This window comes from Aulonocara sp. 'chitande type north' Nkhata Bay, linkage group LG7 (assembly GCF_057382095.1).
Source record: "Aulonocara sp. 'chitande type north' Nkhata Bay isolate Kocher_YH1m ecotype deep benthic linkage group LG7, A_spYH_male_GT1.1, whole genome shotgun sequence".
Classification (NCBI taxonomy): Eukaryota; Metazoa; Chordata; class Actinopteri; order Cichliformes; family Cichlidae; genus Aulonocara; species Aulonocara sp. 'chitande type north' Nkhata Bay.
This window is the reverse complement of record NC_141350.1, coordinates 22,894,751-22,911,928: the sequence shown is the minus strand read 5'-3', so window position 1 is coordinate 22,911,928 and position 17,178 is coordinate 22,894,751. Positions and strand designations below refer to the sequence as shown.

At 40.5% G+C, this 17,178-nt stretch overlaps 1 protein-coding gene across 5 annotated transcripts in view; it reads right to left on the bottom strand.

Moving 5' to 3' along the window:
* Window positions 1-17,178, bottom strand: part of LOC147325132 (transcription factor SOX-6-like) — a 102,782-nt gene that overhangs the window by 28,821 nt on the left and 56,783 nt on the right. For all 5 annotated transcript variants that reach the window (XM_086299463.1, XM_086299464.1, XM_086299466.1 and 2 more), the window contains 5 exons: window positions 14,421-14,593; window positions 11,804-11,872; window positions 3,221-3,341; window positions 2,987-3,052; window positions 2,195-2,274 (listed from right to left, as the gene is read on the bottom strand). In XM_086299463.1, coding sequence (XP_086155589.1) covers window positions 2,195-2,274; window positions 2,987-3,052; window positions 3,221-3,341; window positions 11,804-11,872; window positions 14,421-14,593 — 509 coding nt within the window. The remainder of the gene's footprint in view (window positions 1-2,194; window positions 2,275-2,986; window positions 3,053-3,220; window positions 3,342-11,803; window positions 11,873-14,420; window positions 14,594-17,178) is intronic.

The window sequence follows — 17,178 nt, the reverse complement described above, 5'->3', positions numbered from 1 at the left end:
TGTCTAAACGTGAATGAGTTTGCGTCTCTGACATCACTCATCCTCTTACCTCTCACTCACCGTACAGCTCTTTTGATAATTTCAAAGCCAGGAGTGGAGCCTCCCGGCTCCGATCCCCTCAGCGCAGCACGGCGCTTTGCTAAGTCAATAGCGGCTAATGAGGGCCTCGATAAGCGAAAACCACAATACAAATTGAATAAACTGGGATAAGGATTCTTGTTATATCCAAAAGGCACGCTATGGTAACAACTGACATGATGAAGCAGTATTGTTTGCCAGTGAAAAAGCTCGTGAGGGCTTTTGTTTTTTCAGCTGACGGTAGGTAAAGCAGGAAGTGTTAATGATGTGTGATGTTATGTTGTGAAATTCCAAAGCATCTTTAGGGAGTCGAGGTTTTCTTCGTTTTTATTTCACTGATTTGCCCGCTCCCCTGGAAATGTGCTCTGTGATAACCATTATGGATAAGTGCTATTCTCAAAGCACATGTGTCAAGCAATAAAATATTTGATGAATTGTGTGGGCCAGGTGTTGTGCTGTTGGGTTGGGAATTCCTCTGTGATTCATCATAACAGCTTTTGTCTGCCACAGCTGACAAACAGCGGATAAGAGGGCTAGCATTTTGGCAACCTATGGAGCATCATCTTCAACCAATGTGTCACGTTGCTTTATTGAAAAAAAGAAATCAAATGTACAGGAACTCTATTAAAAGTATGAAGAAAGCTCCTGTTCCAGCTTCTGTTTGTATTTCAAGTTCTTTTAGAATAATGATTTGAGCTTGTATGGAATTTTTTTGGAGGTAGTTGCGAATTTTTTAGAGAATAAAAAAGGTGGGAATTATGGTTAGGTTTATGAAAAAGCAAAATCAGAAAACAAATAATGGCAGCAGACAAATTACTGTGGTTGCAGGTAATTCGTTTGCTTCATTTTTTTTAAGGTCAGGACCTACAAGCTGCACAGAGGACACCTCCAAGTGTGGCATTTCTCTCTTTCTCCCAGTTCTTTTGATAACAGTAGACCTTCTGTCTGCTTATTTAACTATGCAGCCATTGTACGTGAAGTTATCACTTCACATGCAAAGCATCTAGTTCTTTTCTATATTGTAGCTTTTGCCAGAGGCTCTTCCAAGGTTAGGTCTACCAGACACTCAACAAGTTGCACAATAGCCTTGGCTTCTTACTCATGACGTTCAAAACAGAAAAGATTTCAAGCTAGATATAGATTAATAGACTGCTGTGTTCTCTAAGACCGCAATTGATGGGAATTATTAAATTTTTTTATTTTAATCAACATGTCATGTTATATTTTTTTCTCATTTGGAGTCTTTTTTAAATTTATCTTTTGGTGTTTTTCTTTCTGTTCTTTATTCCTTCTCACTAGACCCTCTCCTGGGTTAAAAGAGGAAACACACAAACAAGGCAGAGGTGTGTCATTCAATACACATCACAAGTGCATAAATGATTTACATATTTCACTCAAAACCCATCTGAATACCACCAGCCCCATTTCTAACCCATCCTAAATAACAGCAAATAGATTCATCTAAACTACTCAGCTAGTTCAATTTTTGCTCTCATCTCAGCTGCTGCTTTTATGTACCTGTCAGTCAGCACTCTGGTATGTTCCCCTAAATGGCGAACAAACAGTCACCCTTTTTTTCTTTGTCTTTTTTTCCAGACGTCATACTTCTGCTGCAGTTGTTTAACTGATTTTTAACGCATTCACTTAAAGACTAGACACAGACTCTGTTCAGTGACTGAATTAAAAGAATTATTAGTGGCACTCTGAAAAAGTATACAGCACAAGTTGGACAAAAACATTTTAATCATGTCATGTCAAGTAAAGTCAGACCTTTGACAACAAAGGCAATAAGATGTTTGAGTCATCGCCAAGTGTGCGGGAGGTTTCACATAATAATACTATTATTAACTGAATCCAGGTGAAAATGAAGCATATCTTACAGAGAAACAGTCACACCCACCAACTTCCACACCCTCACTTTTCATCACTTCATTGTCAGACAGCCTGTTTCTGGTCTTGTTTCAAGTATGTGATCATTTTGTTCTGGTAAGCCATTACTCACGTGTTTTACACAGTTTTAATTTAGAGGAAAAATATCTCTCTATATTCCAAGTAGTATTAAATCACACACACACATTTTTGCTTGTTTGTTTTGATAAATTAGTTTGTGTCTTACCTGTAGTTGTAACGGGCTGAGTCCAGTCGCTGCTGCAGCTGCCATTGCAGATGGAATGAACTGCATTGGGTAATTCTCACCTGTTGAATAACCAAAACAACACATATTGTAGAGCGAGGTCGTGGGGGGTGTACTGCACAAGAACTAACCTGCTCTTTACCTTCAGTCAGGCCTCTCTGTCTCTTTCGCTCTGTCTCGCTCTTTGTCTCCTTCCTTACTCTTCTCATGTTTTTATTCATGCCAAATGAACCATGAAGGGTCACAGAAATTTTATTCAAAGGTTATTAACGCTTGCTGTCGGCGCACTCGAGTGCTTGAGACCAGAGCGAGCAGAGTTCAAGTCCAGAGCTTCCTCATTGTGATGCACTCATAAATTCATATATGAGTATGTGTATAACCCCTACTGTTTGTCCTTAAAAGGCTTTCCATGTCCAAGCCTTTGTTGAAAACAGACCAATGTCAAAGGAGAGTATACAATAATAGCTTTTTAATCCCTTTCTTCATTTCTGCCTCTCTTTGCGGCCTCACGGGAGTGAATGCTCATGCAGTAGGAGTAATATTCGTATGACGGGTCAGTGCTGTACTGTGTCAGGCAAGCACCTGGAGGGATGTTTGCAAGAAAGGAATGTGCAAAAGACTTGATGAAAGCAGGTGGTGCAGACAATCCAATGAAGTGCGGTGCATTTCTTTCTGTGGGCGACTTTAAGTGTTTTTTCTTGAGCCTGTTTGTGCAAAATCCTTACGGTCTGCCGAAACATGCAGTATGCATGCCCTTATTTAAGTGCAACGTACGTGATTTTTCTGAGTGCGTCGCCCTTATGTCTATATTGTTGGGTTGGTGTGCAAAAGGTGAAAACTCTTGGGAGAAAGAGACAGAGAGGGAAAGCGTGAAATTCCATGTTGCAATACTTTGGATCTCTGCGCTAATTTTCAGAACATTCCTCACCTGACACATTTCATTAACATAGACTGGGATTCCACTGCGTGTGTGTGTGTGTTTGTGGTGGGGGTGGGGTGGGGTTATACCTGGCTTATAGGACATGCCTGGTGGGAAAAGGAAGCCTTGCTGTGCTGCGGCAGCTGCAGCCAGAGACCGCTGGTCGTGAGGAAACACTGGTATCATCAGAGGAGGCATATGACCCTGGACCTGGGAGAGAGAGACAAGAGATGAGAGATATCTGCCAACTGCTGTATCCATTAAATAATACTGACACACAGACACAGATTCACAGACAACAACAGCAAAAAAAAAGCTCCAAGATTTACCAAAAAACTCAAAGATTTGTAAAGAAGAATAAAAATCATGAGCAATGATAGAAAAGGCAGATGAGAAACGAGAAAATCGCAAATAAACAAGGTAAAGAGGTAGAAACAAAAGCAATAAAATAAAACAGAAAGTCAGCAGAGAGAAAGAAAGAATGATTTAAAATGAGAAATCACAAAGGAAGGTTAAAGTGAGGAACGATAAAGATCAGGATGAAAGGAAGGGGAAGACAGGGAGAAGGGAAAAAACAATGCAGGCAATGACATGATCAACTGGTGCATCGAGTTGAAGAACAGAAGCCAAACAACAAATTAAGACGTATACTCTTAAGAGACAAGTGTAAAGATGCCAAGAAAAGGCCTTTAAAACAAGAGAGAGGTTAACAGCTGCCTTTCATGTCAGCTTGAAAGGCTCTTAAAATCTGTGGGTTTGACTAAGTCAAGACGCCGAGGGCTTGAACTGAAAAGAAACAAATCAAAGATGAGCCTGCGGGAATCTATTAGGGCTGACTGCGTTAAACCACCGGACGACCCCACTTTCTTTCCTTCTATCTCTTCCCTTTATCGCAGTCTTTTCTCTTTTTGCATTTTTTTCCTCTGGTTGCCTCTTCTTTTTCTTAAAAAAATGCCCCCAAGGATTGTTTGTTCAAATGGCTTATTAAGAAATATAATTTCTCTCTTTATATCATTAATAGAGCTCTAGAAGTTACTGGATAACTAATGTTTCAAGTTTAAAAAAAATAATAAAAACAAAAACCCTTGAAAAGGAGAAAGGAAGAAAAGAAGGCAATGTCAAAAAGCCAAAAAGTCCATATTAGGGAGGTCAAAAATCAAAGTCAATCAAATAAATGTCTGATAATAACTAACTTTACTATTAATATTACTATATTTTCTTCTCTGTGATTGATTCCTCAATTAATCAACTTGTGAGGGAAAAAAATCTCAAAGTTTCTTGTCATTTCATGTCTGCTCTTCATTATTCTGGCTTTATCCTGTTTTCAACTTTTCTTTTGTGACTATGTTACACTTTCAGATAAATGTTTTTAGACACTTCCCTCCTCCTTCCATTTCCCTCTACCTCCATTTGTCTCCTTTACTACCAATTCATTGACAACGCTGCCCTCTCCCCTCCCACTGACCTCCCAGGGAAGGTTCATCGCTGGAGCTCAAGCATACACAAGCAGCATGTCGCATGATTACTGTGCATATGTGCAGCGGGATTGCCTTGCTGAATTAGTTGAATAAGATGACCGTCTTATGCGCTGTTCGTGGTTAGTGTGTGGATGGATTGAAAGGCTTGAGGTAGAAAGGTTCAAAGTTCCATAGAGAAGGAAAGAATTATTTCTGAACTTACTGTGTTTGCTCAGGCGATTAATTGATCAACAGGAAGTACATGGACAGATTTTTTTTTATATATACCTGATTAATGCTGAAGAGCATTTTGCTCCTCAGAAATGCTCTCAGAATTCATGAGAATTTTCTGAGAAGAGTTCAAAACTCTTTTTTATCATTGTTAATTGGATATCAACTGGCTTTGGGCTATTGAGTAAACCAAATAGAAATACACTGCTTTGTCCATTCCATCCATCCTCTTCCCCTTATCCAATTCAGAGTCACATGGGTGACTGGAGCCTATCTCAAGTGCCACAGGAAAAGATGCAAGCTAGACTTCGGACCGGTCACCAGTCTGTCGCAGGACTAACACAGACAGACAGACAGGCAACAATTTGCACTCACATTTTCACCTACGGTCAATTTAAAATCACCAGTTGGTTTAAAAGTATATAATTGGTTTAAGAGCAGGCTTCTGCGCACCACTTCAGACAACTACATGGAACAGAGCCGTAGTGCAGCAGCCCTGGTTCAAGTCTGACCCGTGGCCCTTTTCTGTGTGTCTTCCCCTTCTCTCATCACTGTCCTGTCTATCTTCACCACTACACTGTATAATGAAGATAAAAATGCTCAAATGTGTGTGTCTCCACACATAGCCCTGCCAAAACAGAGCATGAGCCACCAACTTGCATGCTTGGTCTGGTATGTGTGGAGCTACAAGTGCCACCTGAGCAGCTCCTCTGACAGCACTGATAGGTCACACAGATAAAAAGCCTGATATCTCAGGAGGCAGTCATCACACACACAAGCAAACACACTTGTAGGTCAGTGTACTTTTGAGGCATTCCTATAAACACATGCAGGCAGACAAGAGGGCCGACGTCTTGTGACACAGACAAAAGAGAATGAAGAGAGAAGAAAAACAAGTCTGTGTGTCCGAATGGCTAAAAAAAGAAGGAAAAGAGTGAAGTTGGGGGGTGTAGGTTATAGAGTGGGACAAAATGCCCCCATTCATTGTATTCCTCTGGGAACACTGGGACTGACTGGGGCTGCTTCACTAGCGCAAACACACAAAGATCTCCTTTTACCAAGGGGAGGGGGGGGGGGGGGGGGGGAGGTTGGATGAATGGACTGGGGAAGGTGGTGCTGCAGGGGCCCCCCTCTGCTCAGCCACTAAGAAAACACGAGGTCCCCTTCCTCTAACTGCCCACCAGACACATCGACATACACACCTAGGCAACAAGGAACATGTGTACACACGCAGACACACACAGAATTAATGGTCCTCTTGTGTAAGGGCAGCAAGGTTAGGGGGCAATGAGTATGTATGTGGTCTGTCTGTACACTGATCTGTTTGAGAAACAGAGAAGACAAAGAAACATAGTTGCCTGATTGCAGCAGGTATGCACAAGTGGATTTGAACCAGTGCAACACTAAACTTGACATTCACAGCATCATCCACCGCTGCAAAGTATGCATGTAAAGTATGTAACCAACTGAAAAACATTAAGTCCTGAAGATTTTGGTGATGTTGCTCTTTGAGTCAACTTTAAAATGAACAAGGAAGAGCCAAATCAATATGTTTTTATTGTTATTTTTAAACTTAGGTTTAACATACTGCACATCATCTCACTACCGTTCTGTCAATATTTAATCTTACCTTATAAATATTGCAAAAATATTTCCACCACTGTCCAGTGCATCCCCAAAACAGGCTTAATGTGTAGAAAATTGCACACTGATGTTACTGCATAATACAATAACTGCAGGTTACTGCAATTACTGTAATTTCTGGCATCATTTGGGAAAATTTCCTGCAACAAAAGCTGCTATTCCAGGACTGCCAACAACTGCCTACAAATTAAATTAAAAGAGGATCGACTTATCAAAAAGGCATGCTTAAAGAAAGACAACACTTAGTTACAGCCAGCAAATATGGCTTCAGAGATGCAAAATAGCTTACACAGAGAATAAAACTATAAAAAAACTGGGGGAAAAATACTCGCTGAAACACATAACCACACATATAACAAACTCTACAAGAAGCAAGTGCTACAGCACATGTACACACACACACAAACACACACGCACACAGTAATTAACCATAGGCCTCGAAGAATAGGAAAGTTTTTGAGTTTGATTTAGAATGTGGAAACAGTTGTGATGGACCTCAAATCAGCACACAGCTCCCTTCAGAGAGCAGGACCACAGTAAAGTGAAAGCACCCTAACCAGACTTGGGTCTAATTCTGGGCACTACTATATATTCTCATGGACAAGCTCCTAACCTAATTTTCCTGTAACATCTGAACGTGTTGCACCAGCTGAATAGGTTATAGGTATATTTACTATGAAAGCAAGTAGTTAGTGACTATGTCGAATATTTCTAATAGCTCCGTTTTCAGCCAACTAACAGTGTCACACTGTGGTTCTGGCTAATTCACTTCTGTGTCGGTATAGGACAGATAACTGTGGGGATAAAGGCTGGACTTTAAAAATCCAGATTTATACTGAATGCAGTTTTAATCAAATGATTTAGTGTAACAAAAGTTTCACTAACATAACTGAGAGCTAACCAAGTGTGAAGCTCATCAGTGGCTATAGCTGGTTTTGGACAATGTTGTGCTTCATTTGGATTATCCAGCTGATATACAAACTCAAGTTAAGATTATACATTATGATTTATATATTACGAAAAGTAGCAATTTTGTTGATGATTTGTTAGCTATAGATACTTGAGGAGCTAATGGTGCATTACAAAGGACCAAATATCAGATCACAACGTGGTGCATCACTCCTTAAAACGAAAGCTGATCAGTAGCTAAGGTGGCCCTGAGAGGCCAAACGGACTGCAATTTAAGAAAACACCAGCAATAAGAAAAACGCTGCAAAAGCACACAAAACACAACCCAAATAGGAAAAAACGAGAACAGAAATAGGAAAAAACAGATTTCCAAAAGCACAAGGGAAGTGTTTCTGGGGAGACAATAACCCGACGGACCAGTTGCAGGAATCATGCTAAGAATTGCGCTGGGAGACACTTAAAAGAAGTGGAGGATCTATCGGTTTTGTGAGGAAAGAACAGATGAGCGGTAAGTATGTTAACCTAGCTATTAGCCTAAAAATCCGACATCAGTATCATATGAATCATGATAAAACACACCTACCATGTTTTGGGTTCCTGCAACTGGTCCGTCGGGTTATTGTCTCCCCAGAAACACTTCCCTTGTGCTTATGGAAATCTGTTTTTTCCTATTTCTGTTTTCATTTTTCTATTTCTGTTTTTTCCTATTTCCATTGTGTTTTGTGTGCTTTTGCAGCCTTTTTCTTATTGCTGGTGTTTTCTTAAGTTGCAGTCCGTTTGGCCTCTCAGGGCCACCGCATGATAGAGTTTTCCAAGGTCTTTTCATTACCACCTGGTTGTTGTGCATGCTTAAAAAAAGTTAGGGTATACACAACAGTTTTAAAGCTGTCCATAAACTGCCTTTTTGAGACAGGGTGTATCACGTGATAAATGCAGAAGTGGGGCTAACACAGTTTGGCCTCCAAGCCAAAATCACCACGAGAGCAGATTTTTTTTTCTTTCACTATCTTGTTACACCCACTTGAGCATAATGAAAACACACTATAATTAAAGGACACAGAATTACTGTATGCTGCTTATAGGATTTTTATTTAGGCGAACACACAGGTTAATAGATTGGAGGGAGGGCCACTGTAAAATCGGGAATTAGGCATTTTCCATAGCTGGTGAGTCCAATCGACGTTATGGGCTTTCCATGGCTTTCCGAGTCATTGTGTCTGAAGCTGTATTTGCTGATGTAGGAGCTGCCTGTCTATCTAAGCCATTTCCTTGCTCCATTAGTTCTTATGCATGTGTGTGAGTGTGTGGATTATTGTGTTTGTGCCTGTTTGTGTTAAGGCAGGTTTAACACCCCGGCTATTTGCGATCTCACCTTACATCAGCACTTTATCGACAAGGGAAAAGCTTTAGGTGATTAAGAGCAGCAGTGATGAATGTAGAGAGGGGAAGATCAAATCTATTGTGATGCATAAATAATTACATCTGAAACTTATTTAGCTGTCACAGACTGCCAGTACTGTGTCAAAATCCTAAATTATGAACGGCGATCAAAACCATATCGTAGCTTGTAGTTCATCACTGTGTAAATAGAAGCCACATTTCAGCAGAGGGCAGCACACAGAAATCACGGCACAGGATAGAACAGAGTTGAAAATATGAAGCAAAAACAATAAGAAAGCAACACTCGGAGACAAGATCTCAAAGAAAGAAAAGGAGGAGGAGGGGAGGCGAAGGAGGAGACAAGAGTTATAAATGAAGAACAGAGAGAGAGGGAGGAGGAGGAGGAGTGCGGCTTTGCAGTCATTAATTAGCCCGTTAGCTAGGGCCCAGGCGGTGCGGTTAGGGCCTGTGCCTTTGTGGGCCTGAAGGAAATGGGCCACATATGAGAGCCATTATAGGAACCGACTTAACAAAGACACATGCCTGTCAGCCACCAGGCTGGGCTGGGCCACTCTGCCCACGGCACACAAAGAGCCCGCCACCACTGTTTGTGTGTCTGTGTTTGTGTGTTGGTGTGAGCACACGCACATGTGAGTGTGTGTGCGTGTGTGAGTTTTTGCACATGTGTGTATGTGCACATGTATGTATGTTTGACTGTGTATGTCCTAATGTAGATAATTTGATATCAAATGGCTATAATATTGTTATTGCATAAGTACCATGTGTGAGTTGTTATGCACGTGCAGGCATTTGATCTAATAACATCTGCTGTGTAACATATTTCTTCATACTTGTGTATATGACTCGGCGTGTGCAACCATATCAGAATGGGGCCTTCGGAAACGTTTCTTTAACCTGTGGACATCCCCCGCTGGCCCTCCACACCATTTAAAACCACATGACAGGAAACCTGGGTCACTTTGAACTATGCTCCCCCACCACACTAGCTGACAAACACACTGACACCATCCTGAAACAGAATCCAGAGAAGCAACAACAAGTTGCAGAAATGGAAGAGGGAAAAAAAGCAGTGGAAAACAGCTCCCACTGACTTTTCATTGTCTTCCATTCAGAAACCAGATACACATAAGTCACAGTTTTTCACAAGTCAGCGCTGATCTATAAAACTTTCAGAATCTATTAGGCGTCCAAAAAATAAATGCTAATTAATGACTGATGGTTGGTTGGATGAAGCAATAGATAGCATGAGCTGTTTGAAAGTAAACCCCATGCAGTTTCAACTTTTGCACTTTTCTAGCAGAAACTTTGTTTAGGTTCCTTATTTTTTCCATCTGGACGGCATCTAGTGTTTCAAATTAAGATATGAACAACAACTGGCACTTCTAAAAAGTGGTTTTACCACACTGAGCCCTATTCTTTCAGCTGAAACAGTAGCATTTGGTCAGCTCCTCAGAGTATTGGCCTGAGAGGAGCTCAGGTCTGGATTTGATAAGTGGAAACAGACCAGTGCACCGCCGCCTGTGTGTTTAAGGCCAACACACATCCGACACAGCGTAAACAGCCCGTACCCCAGTGACTAAACCCTGGAGCTTAGCCATAATAATTCTAACTCTCTGTACAGTAGATGCACCATGTGCTGCTTTCTGCGCTTGGTTTGTTTGCTGACAAATGCTATTGCCTTAAAAATAACTTAAATAACAATAAGATGCAGCACTATTTTTTCAGTGAAAACAAATGTTTTTTTTGTTGCATTCATTTTTGTATATTTATGAAAAAGCAGATTGCAGTAATTCTGGCCTTTTCAAATTCAATTCAACAAAGAAAATAAAAGTGAAATACACATTATGCCCTTTACAACAGATGGTTGCAAAGCTCCACATGATAACACTCTGCTCTCAAGAGCCATCTTCTGCATATCTCTTCATTCTAAAAAAAAAAAAAACATGACACAGTATCCATGCTTCACAGTGTGGAACAGGATCAGAGTAGGAGCTGTTTTTTATGGTCTCACTCTCCCTTGGGGCTAAGAAGGCTAATGAAGTCCAATCCGAGCTTTATTAAGATCCAAGGGTGAGGCCTCATAATAAAAAGATGAAGAGGAAGACGACCAGGGGGGAAAGTAAACCCTCATTAACTATATCACACCTCAGGAGAGTAGGGAGATCCAAAGCTTGGGACCAACAGGGGGTCAAAAGTAGCACGGGATGGACGGATGGCAGAGGATTCAGATTGTGAGCCAACCACTTAAAAAAAATAAACCTGTTAAATTCCCATGTGACAGTCAGCCATGCTGAGCAAATTGATCAGCATTTGGTGCACAGCTGGTGGTAATTTCTTGGTGGGTATGTAGGTAAACAGTGAACACTTCACAAATCTCAGTGCATCAGATGGCTCACTGAAACAGATGTAGGAATAAGAGGAGAAGGAGAACACTGAAAAATTGAACAAGAAGCAGAAGCCAGAAAAGTGAGTTCACACATCTCCCTGCAGGTTTCTGTACACGCTCCACAGATGTTTATCCATTTATGTGCTTAATGGTTAAAAAACGTTACAGTTATCAGGAAATGCTGCAGAGAAAGAGAAAAGAGGAAGAGGATAAGCCTTGAGCACCTTTGGGTATCAATTGCTGAGTAATCAATGCAACAGTGAATGATCCAGCTATAACCAGGGCAATCACTGAGTCACCACTGTGTGTTTTATGTGTGTGTCTGAAGGCTTTTGGTGCTGCTTTCTTAACAGCAGGCAGAGCACAAAAGTAAAGGCCATGACCTCTTGTATTATTTCCGCTTTCCAATTCCACATGATAAGATGATCACGGAACTGCTTGGATAGACAATAATTAGATCATCTGCACAAAGGACAAAAGATAAGAAGTTCTTGGCATCCTCACAGAGATGGACAAGAAACAAAACAAGAGGAGTCTGCAGAGGGCAGGAGGAGTAAACGCAAAGAAAGGTCAAGACTGAAAAAAGGAAGTGTGTGTGTCTGGTTGTATATACGTAGATGTTTAAAGTGTGTTTGGCTACTAACCTGGATCTGTTGCTGAAGAATGTTTATCTTGTGCTGCTGCTGCAACAGCTGCTGCTGCTGTCTGGCAATCTGCACACACACACACACACACACACACACACACACACACACACACACACACACACAGAGCGGAAGAGTGAAAATGATGATAAGAGAAGAAGGATAATCTGTATTTCTGTACCGTGTTCATGTTTCTAAAATATTAAAGAACAAACAGTATGCATACAGTGTGTGTGTGTGTGTGTGTGTGTGTGTGTGTTTTAATTGGAAATGAAAGAAAAGCAATACAGGAAAATGTCCATAAATGGCTTGTCAGAAATGGTATGTTGCTCTTAGAAGTCATGGAAGTAAAAAATAAAAAATACAAGGGTTCAAGATGATGATGATGAAAAATGAATCCAAATCTCTTCCCTTTTATGTTATATCATGTTGATTTACACCGTCTTCTCGTGCCATTTTACATTTTAAGGTAAGTGCCTTACAATACTAAAAGGCAAAATTGTCATCTGGTACTCAAGATGATGATGAGGATGTATCTGTCCTCGACAGGTGGCAGACAAAGTGATTTGCTCTTGAAAACTCTCAGTGAGGTCAATCATGTCTCAAATGCAGTACAGTAAATCAAAAACAGGTAGAGAGACTCTGAGTTATGTGTCAGTTTGACCTCAGATTATTATCTCTAAAAAGCCTCGGCTGGTGTGATGGATGGTGCATCCAATCCAAGCAATTAGCAGTGCAGAAGGTTTATGAACAATTCTCTTAACTGACACTGAATCTGTGAGATTGGCATGTTTACTACATCAGCCAACAACACCCAATGTGCCTGTGGAAGCCTCCCCCCTCCCACACACACACACACATAAACAGGAGGGGTGATAATTTTCTCTGTTGTTGTTTTGATGTAAAATTCTCTAATGAAAAACATTCAATGTCAGATGTTAAAAGGCCAAGCATCATCTAGTGATTGACATCTGGGAGCGGCCACTCATGAGAGGTTAAAGTCCTAAAAGGGACAGTACGTCCTCGACGTGATCCCGCCCATTCTGAACCAGAAAAGTAAAACAGCTGCCCCTCTTTTTTTTTTCCTTGAGAAGTCGTTTAGTATATTTATTCCGAAATGTAATTACAGGCTGCTGAATGGGAGGCGGCGCCCCATTTGCACACATGTCATATTTCATTAAAGGCAGATTTCTCGGGTTTGTCTGTAGGGCATTATCCTATCAAGTCTCAACAGCCAAATGACTGGCTGATATTGGAATCTGTCTTTCTCTTCGCACTCTCCACTTTGCCTGTTTCCTTTGTAAAGCTGTGAAAGGTGGAATGTGTTGTGATGGGAGGTGTGGACTTGTCCAAACAGAGCCTGTCATATGCCAACCTACAGTAACGTGTCGGCAAACAGTATAAAACAAAGAGCAGCTCACCTAAACACTTCTCTTCGTAGGCTCTCGCTTTCTTTCTCTGTCACACAATGTTTTCGTTTTTTTTTTTTAAATTGCCGTCTGGCACCCTAAGAGACGCTTTTGTTACAACTTTTGAAGGTGCAGTCAAAAGACATACAGATACACCTACACGCGTTTTGTTAGGGACATTTTGTTTTTCCTTTACAAGTTGGGTCTCCTTTGTGGCCATTATGTCAGTTATGATAACATTTTTACAATGCGACTTTGGAAAAAAGAAAAGCTTTGGAATTCGAGGAATTACAGCAAAAAATTACTAACTTGTTACTGGAAAATTATTAAATATCAGGGGGTTTTGTGTCAGATATTGTACACTTTCATAGGTTTAGGACCTTCACATTCAATAGATCAAACAGTTTAAGAGGAAGGCATTCACAAGAAGACAATGCTTTGTGTTAAGTCCTGTTGGCTTTCTAACCTCTGTAATTTGAAGTGTATCCAATAGTTGCTATAGGTTAATGTAACCTGGTAATGTTTAACATTTGTATTTAGTTATATGTGCTGTTCGCCCTGTTGGACTAATTTTCTGTTATTTTTAATAATGATAACCTCAAATTTCAGTATTTAGTTGAATGAACAAAATAATATAATACCTGAAAGGAATCAACAAAAAGGAATTACAGAATATTAAAAATGAACTGTTGACAGTTTAAAGCCCTGCCAATCATATACTCAATTTTGTATTTATTTATGTATGTCTTTATTTATTGATTGATATTTTTCATTTAGTCATTAGTTTGCTTCTAAATATGATGTATGCACAACCAGGGCTGTATCCAATTTCTTTTTTTTAAAAATGGGGTGGGGGGGGGGGACATTAAAGAGACACATCTCTTTAATGTTCCAGCTGTGGATCATTTTAATTAATTATATATTGCTTACTACAAAGTGCATTAAGTATGTGGAAATACTTAAGTACATTAGAATACTTGAGTAAGTGTTCTGGGGCCCTGGTGAAACTCCACCCCCACCCCCCTTCTAGATGCACCCCTGCATAAACACACAGGAATGAACTATGTGCGATTCATATCACCAAACCCTATTCATTATCCTGCACATAGACCAACACATGTACACTATTAATATTAATGTCTTTTTCTTCTTTCTTTTTACCCAACTCTCATTGTACAGCCCCAAACACATCCACGGACCCTTCCTACCTGCTCCTGCTGCTGCCTGGCCAGCTCCATCTGTTGTCTCTGCTTCTCCAGCTGCGAGGCGGCCATCTTTTTTTGCTCATCATGGGCGGCAAGAAGCTGCTCCCTCAGGCTGATCAACTGACCGATCATGGTGGAAAGCTGGCGCTCCTTCTCTTCCAGCGACTCTGGTGTACCTGGGCATGAAATTAGCAAGAGTAGCAATTCAAATTCACTCAGCCGTTGTTTGGCTAACACAAGCCCTTTACAAACTCTCATTCCTAAAACTCCTGCAAATTAGCAGGCTTGCAGTTATATCTTACTACTTATTATCTTCTATCTTGTCACTGCATGCCACCACTTAGCATCTGCTCCTGAGAACAATTAAATTACTTTGACTTAACCTTTTTAAAATAAGTAGCTGTTACAGCCCTTTGTCGGGTTTATGAGTTTGATACTCATGGGAGGTTTTTTGGGCATACTCCAATGAGAATGCTTTTTGTGTTCCACATTCCTCAGATCTTTTTTTAAACAAAAGAAACTGATGATTTGAACTTTTATCTTAGAACCACATGAATGAAGCAAACAAAATCCACTTTTAATTTTTCACTGGCATTTCCTCATGTGCTTTATTTTCAAAATCCTGATAAGTTATGTAAAAAAAAATCACATTGATCAACTGACCTACTGTCTGTTAACCAGTTTATTGGATGCTATAACTGCTTCTTCTTCTTTTTCTTTTTTTTTTACATAAGTATAAGTTTCTTTATAACTGCTGGCATATTTTAAACCTTTTTCCAAACTTTGGAACACCCTGTCCTCCACTTCAAAGTTTGTCTGACTTTCAACTCTACTTTTAACCTACTGCTCATGACACCAAGCTCTCATGCGGTTCCCAGTCTTTCACAGTACCTCAAAAACTAGCAAGAGTTTCTCAAGGAGCAACACAAAACAATCCCTCTCAGAAATCCCATTAATAACATCTTTGGGGTGACATTAATAGAAAAAAGGATGGGTACATACAATTTGTCTTTAGTTGGTTGGGCTCTATTTGTAGGGAGTTGCCACAAGCACAAAGAGTGTTTAAACCATCTCCAAGAATTTGTTCTATGGGAGAGACAGACTTCTTGAAGATTTAATTAGGGAAAAACAGGCAAATTTGACTTCACTCTAGGAAGTAACAGGAAGTAACTAGAGTGAAGCGTAAACTAAAGCACAACCACACTGAAGTATATCTTGTTTATATCTTGTTTAGAAGTTCTTGCTCTTGTGTGTGTGTGTGTGTGTGTGTGTGTGTGTGTGTGTGTGTGTGTGTGTGTGTGTGTGTGTGTGTGTGTGTGTGTGTGTGTGTAAGGTCTTGCCCTGGGGCCATGTAGGGATATTGCAGGGTGGCCCCAACACTACCTGCATACTAACAGAGTCTTCATTGTAGTCCTGTCAGGCCCCTATTGTACCACAGACTGCCCCCCAACACACACACACACACACACACAGAAATTACCCCTCAGCACCCCTGTATCAAAGGCAACATTCTCCTCTTCTTGTCTCTTTTCTTCATGCTTTCATTCTGTCCATTTTTTCTATTTTTTCGGGTTTCCCCCAAAAGACCTTCCCATCAGTTACTCCGCTTCCAACTCCTGATCCTCCCTATGGTGTATTCTCGCCACTCATCATTTTCCTCTTGTTTCTTTTCATTGTTTTCTTTTCCCACCTTTTTTTTTCAGTCTTCTTCTCTTACTTTATCACACCTCCTCCTACCATCAGCTCCACCCTCCTTTTATCCCCTCTTCTCTTTTTCCAACTCTCTTGTTGCATCCTGCTCCTTTCTCGCCAGCTTCCTAATTCTTATTCTCCTCCCCTCTTTTCTCATCAGATCCCTGACTTTTTTTCCTCTCTTTATCTCATTCCTCACAGCATTTCTGTTGTTATCACCACTTTTCTCCACCTTTCTTTAAAGTTTATTTTTCCCTTTTCACCCTTCACCAAGAATCTCTGGCGATTCAGTCTGGCAACACTGATAGGTACTTTATAATCTTGTCATGTCTTCAAACTTACACGCTTAACACAGATTCCTTCCTATTCCCTGGCATTCTTTACAGTCAAGTACAGCTTATTGTGTAACAGCAACAACTGCGATTACAGCTCCATGATTCATGTGGATTATGGGTTGTGCATTCCACACGCAACGCCTTGCGTTCCTCCAACACTTCTGGCACCGATAATCATCTCAGATGTTTCCGTTTTCCATCCATCAGGATTATTCCTGACACCTGCCGAGGGGTCCAGCCAAAACAGAAAGCCATTAACTGTTTTCTCACTATGTTTAGATGATTGGGATGATGTGTTGATGAACCAGAACTCTCTTACTTCTGTATGAGGTGTCTGTTAATCGCTTACGTGATGTTTTCATTCACTGGAATCGCATCCCAAGCTTCAAGATTTCATCTGATTATCATATGATGTTTCATTACATCACAATAAATATGAAGGCACTGCTACATCAGAACATGCGCAAATAACTATTCAGCTGAATAAAATTCTTTCTTTTATTATTATATATTCAGTAATATAACGGCTGTCTGTGAATCCCCAAACCATATGACACAGTTATGTCTCAGGCCACTTTTTTAAACACACAAATGCACCAACAAACACATTTGAACACAAAAGCCACACATAAAAATACACACAAACCATCACCCACTCACAGGCTCACACCTCTGACTAACATATTGATGTCTCTGACTGTGCTGAGCTTCTGCCAAACCATCATGTTTTACCA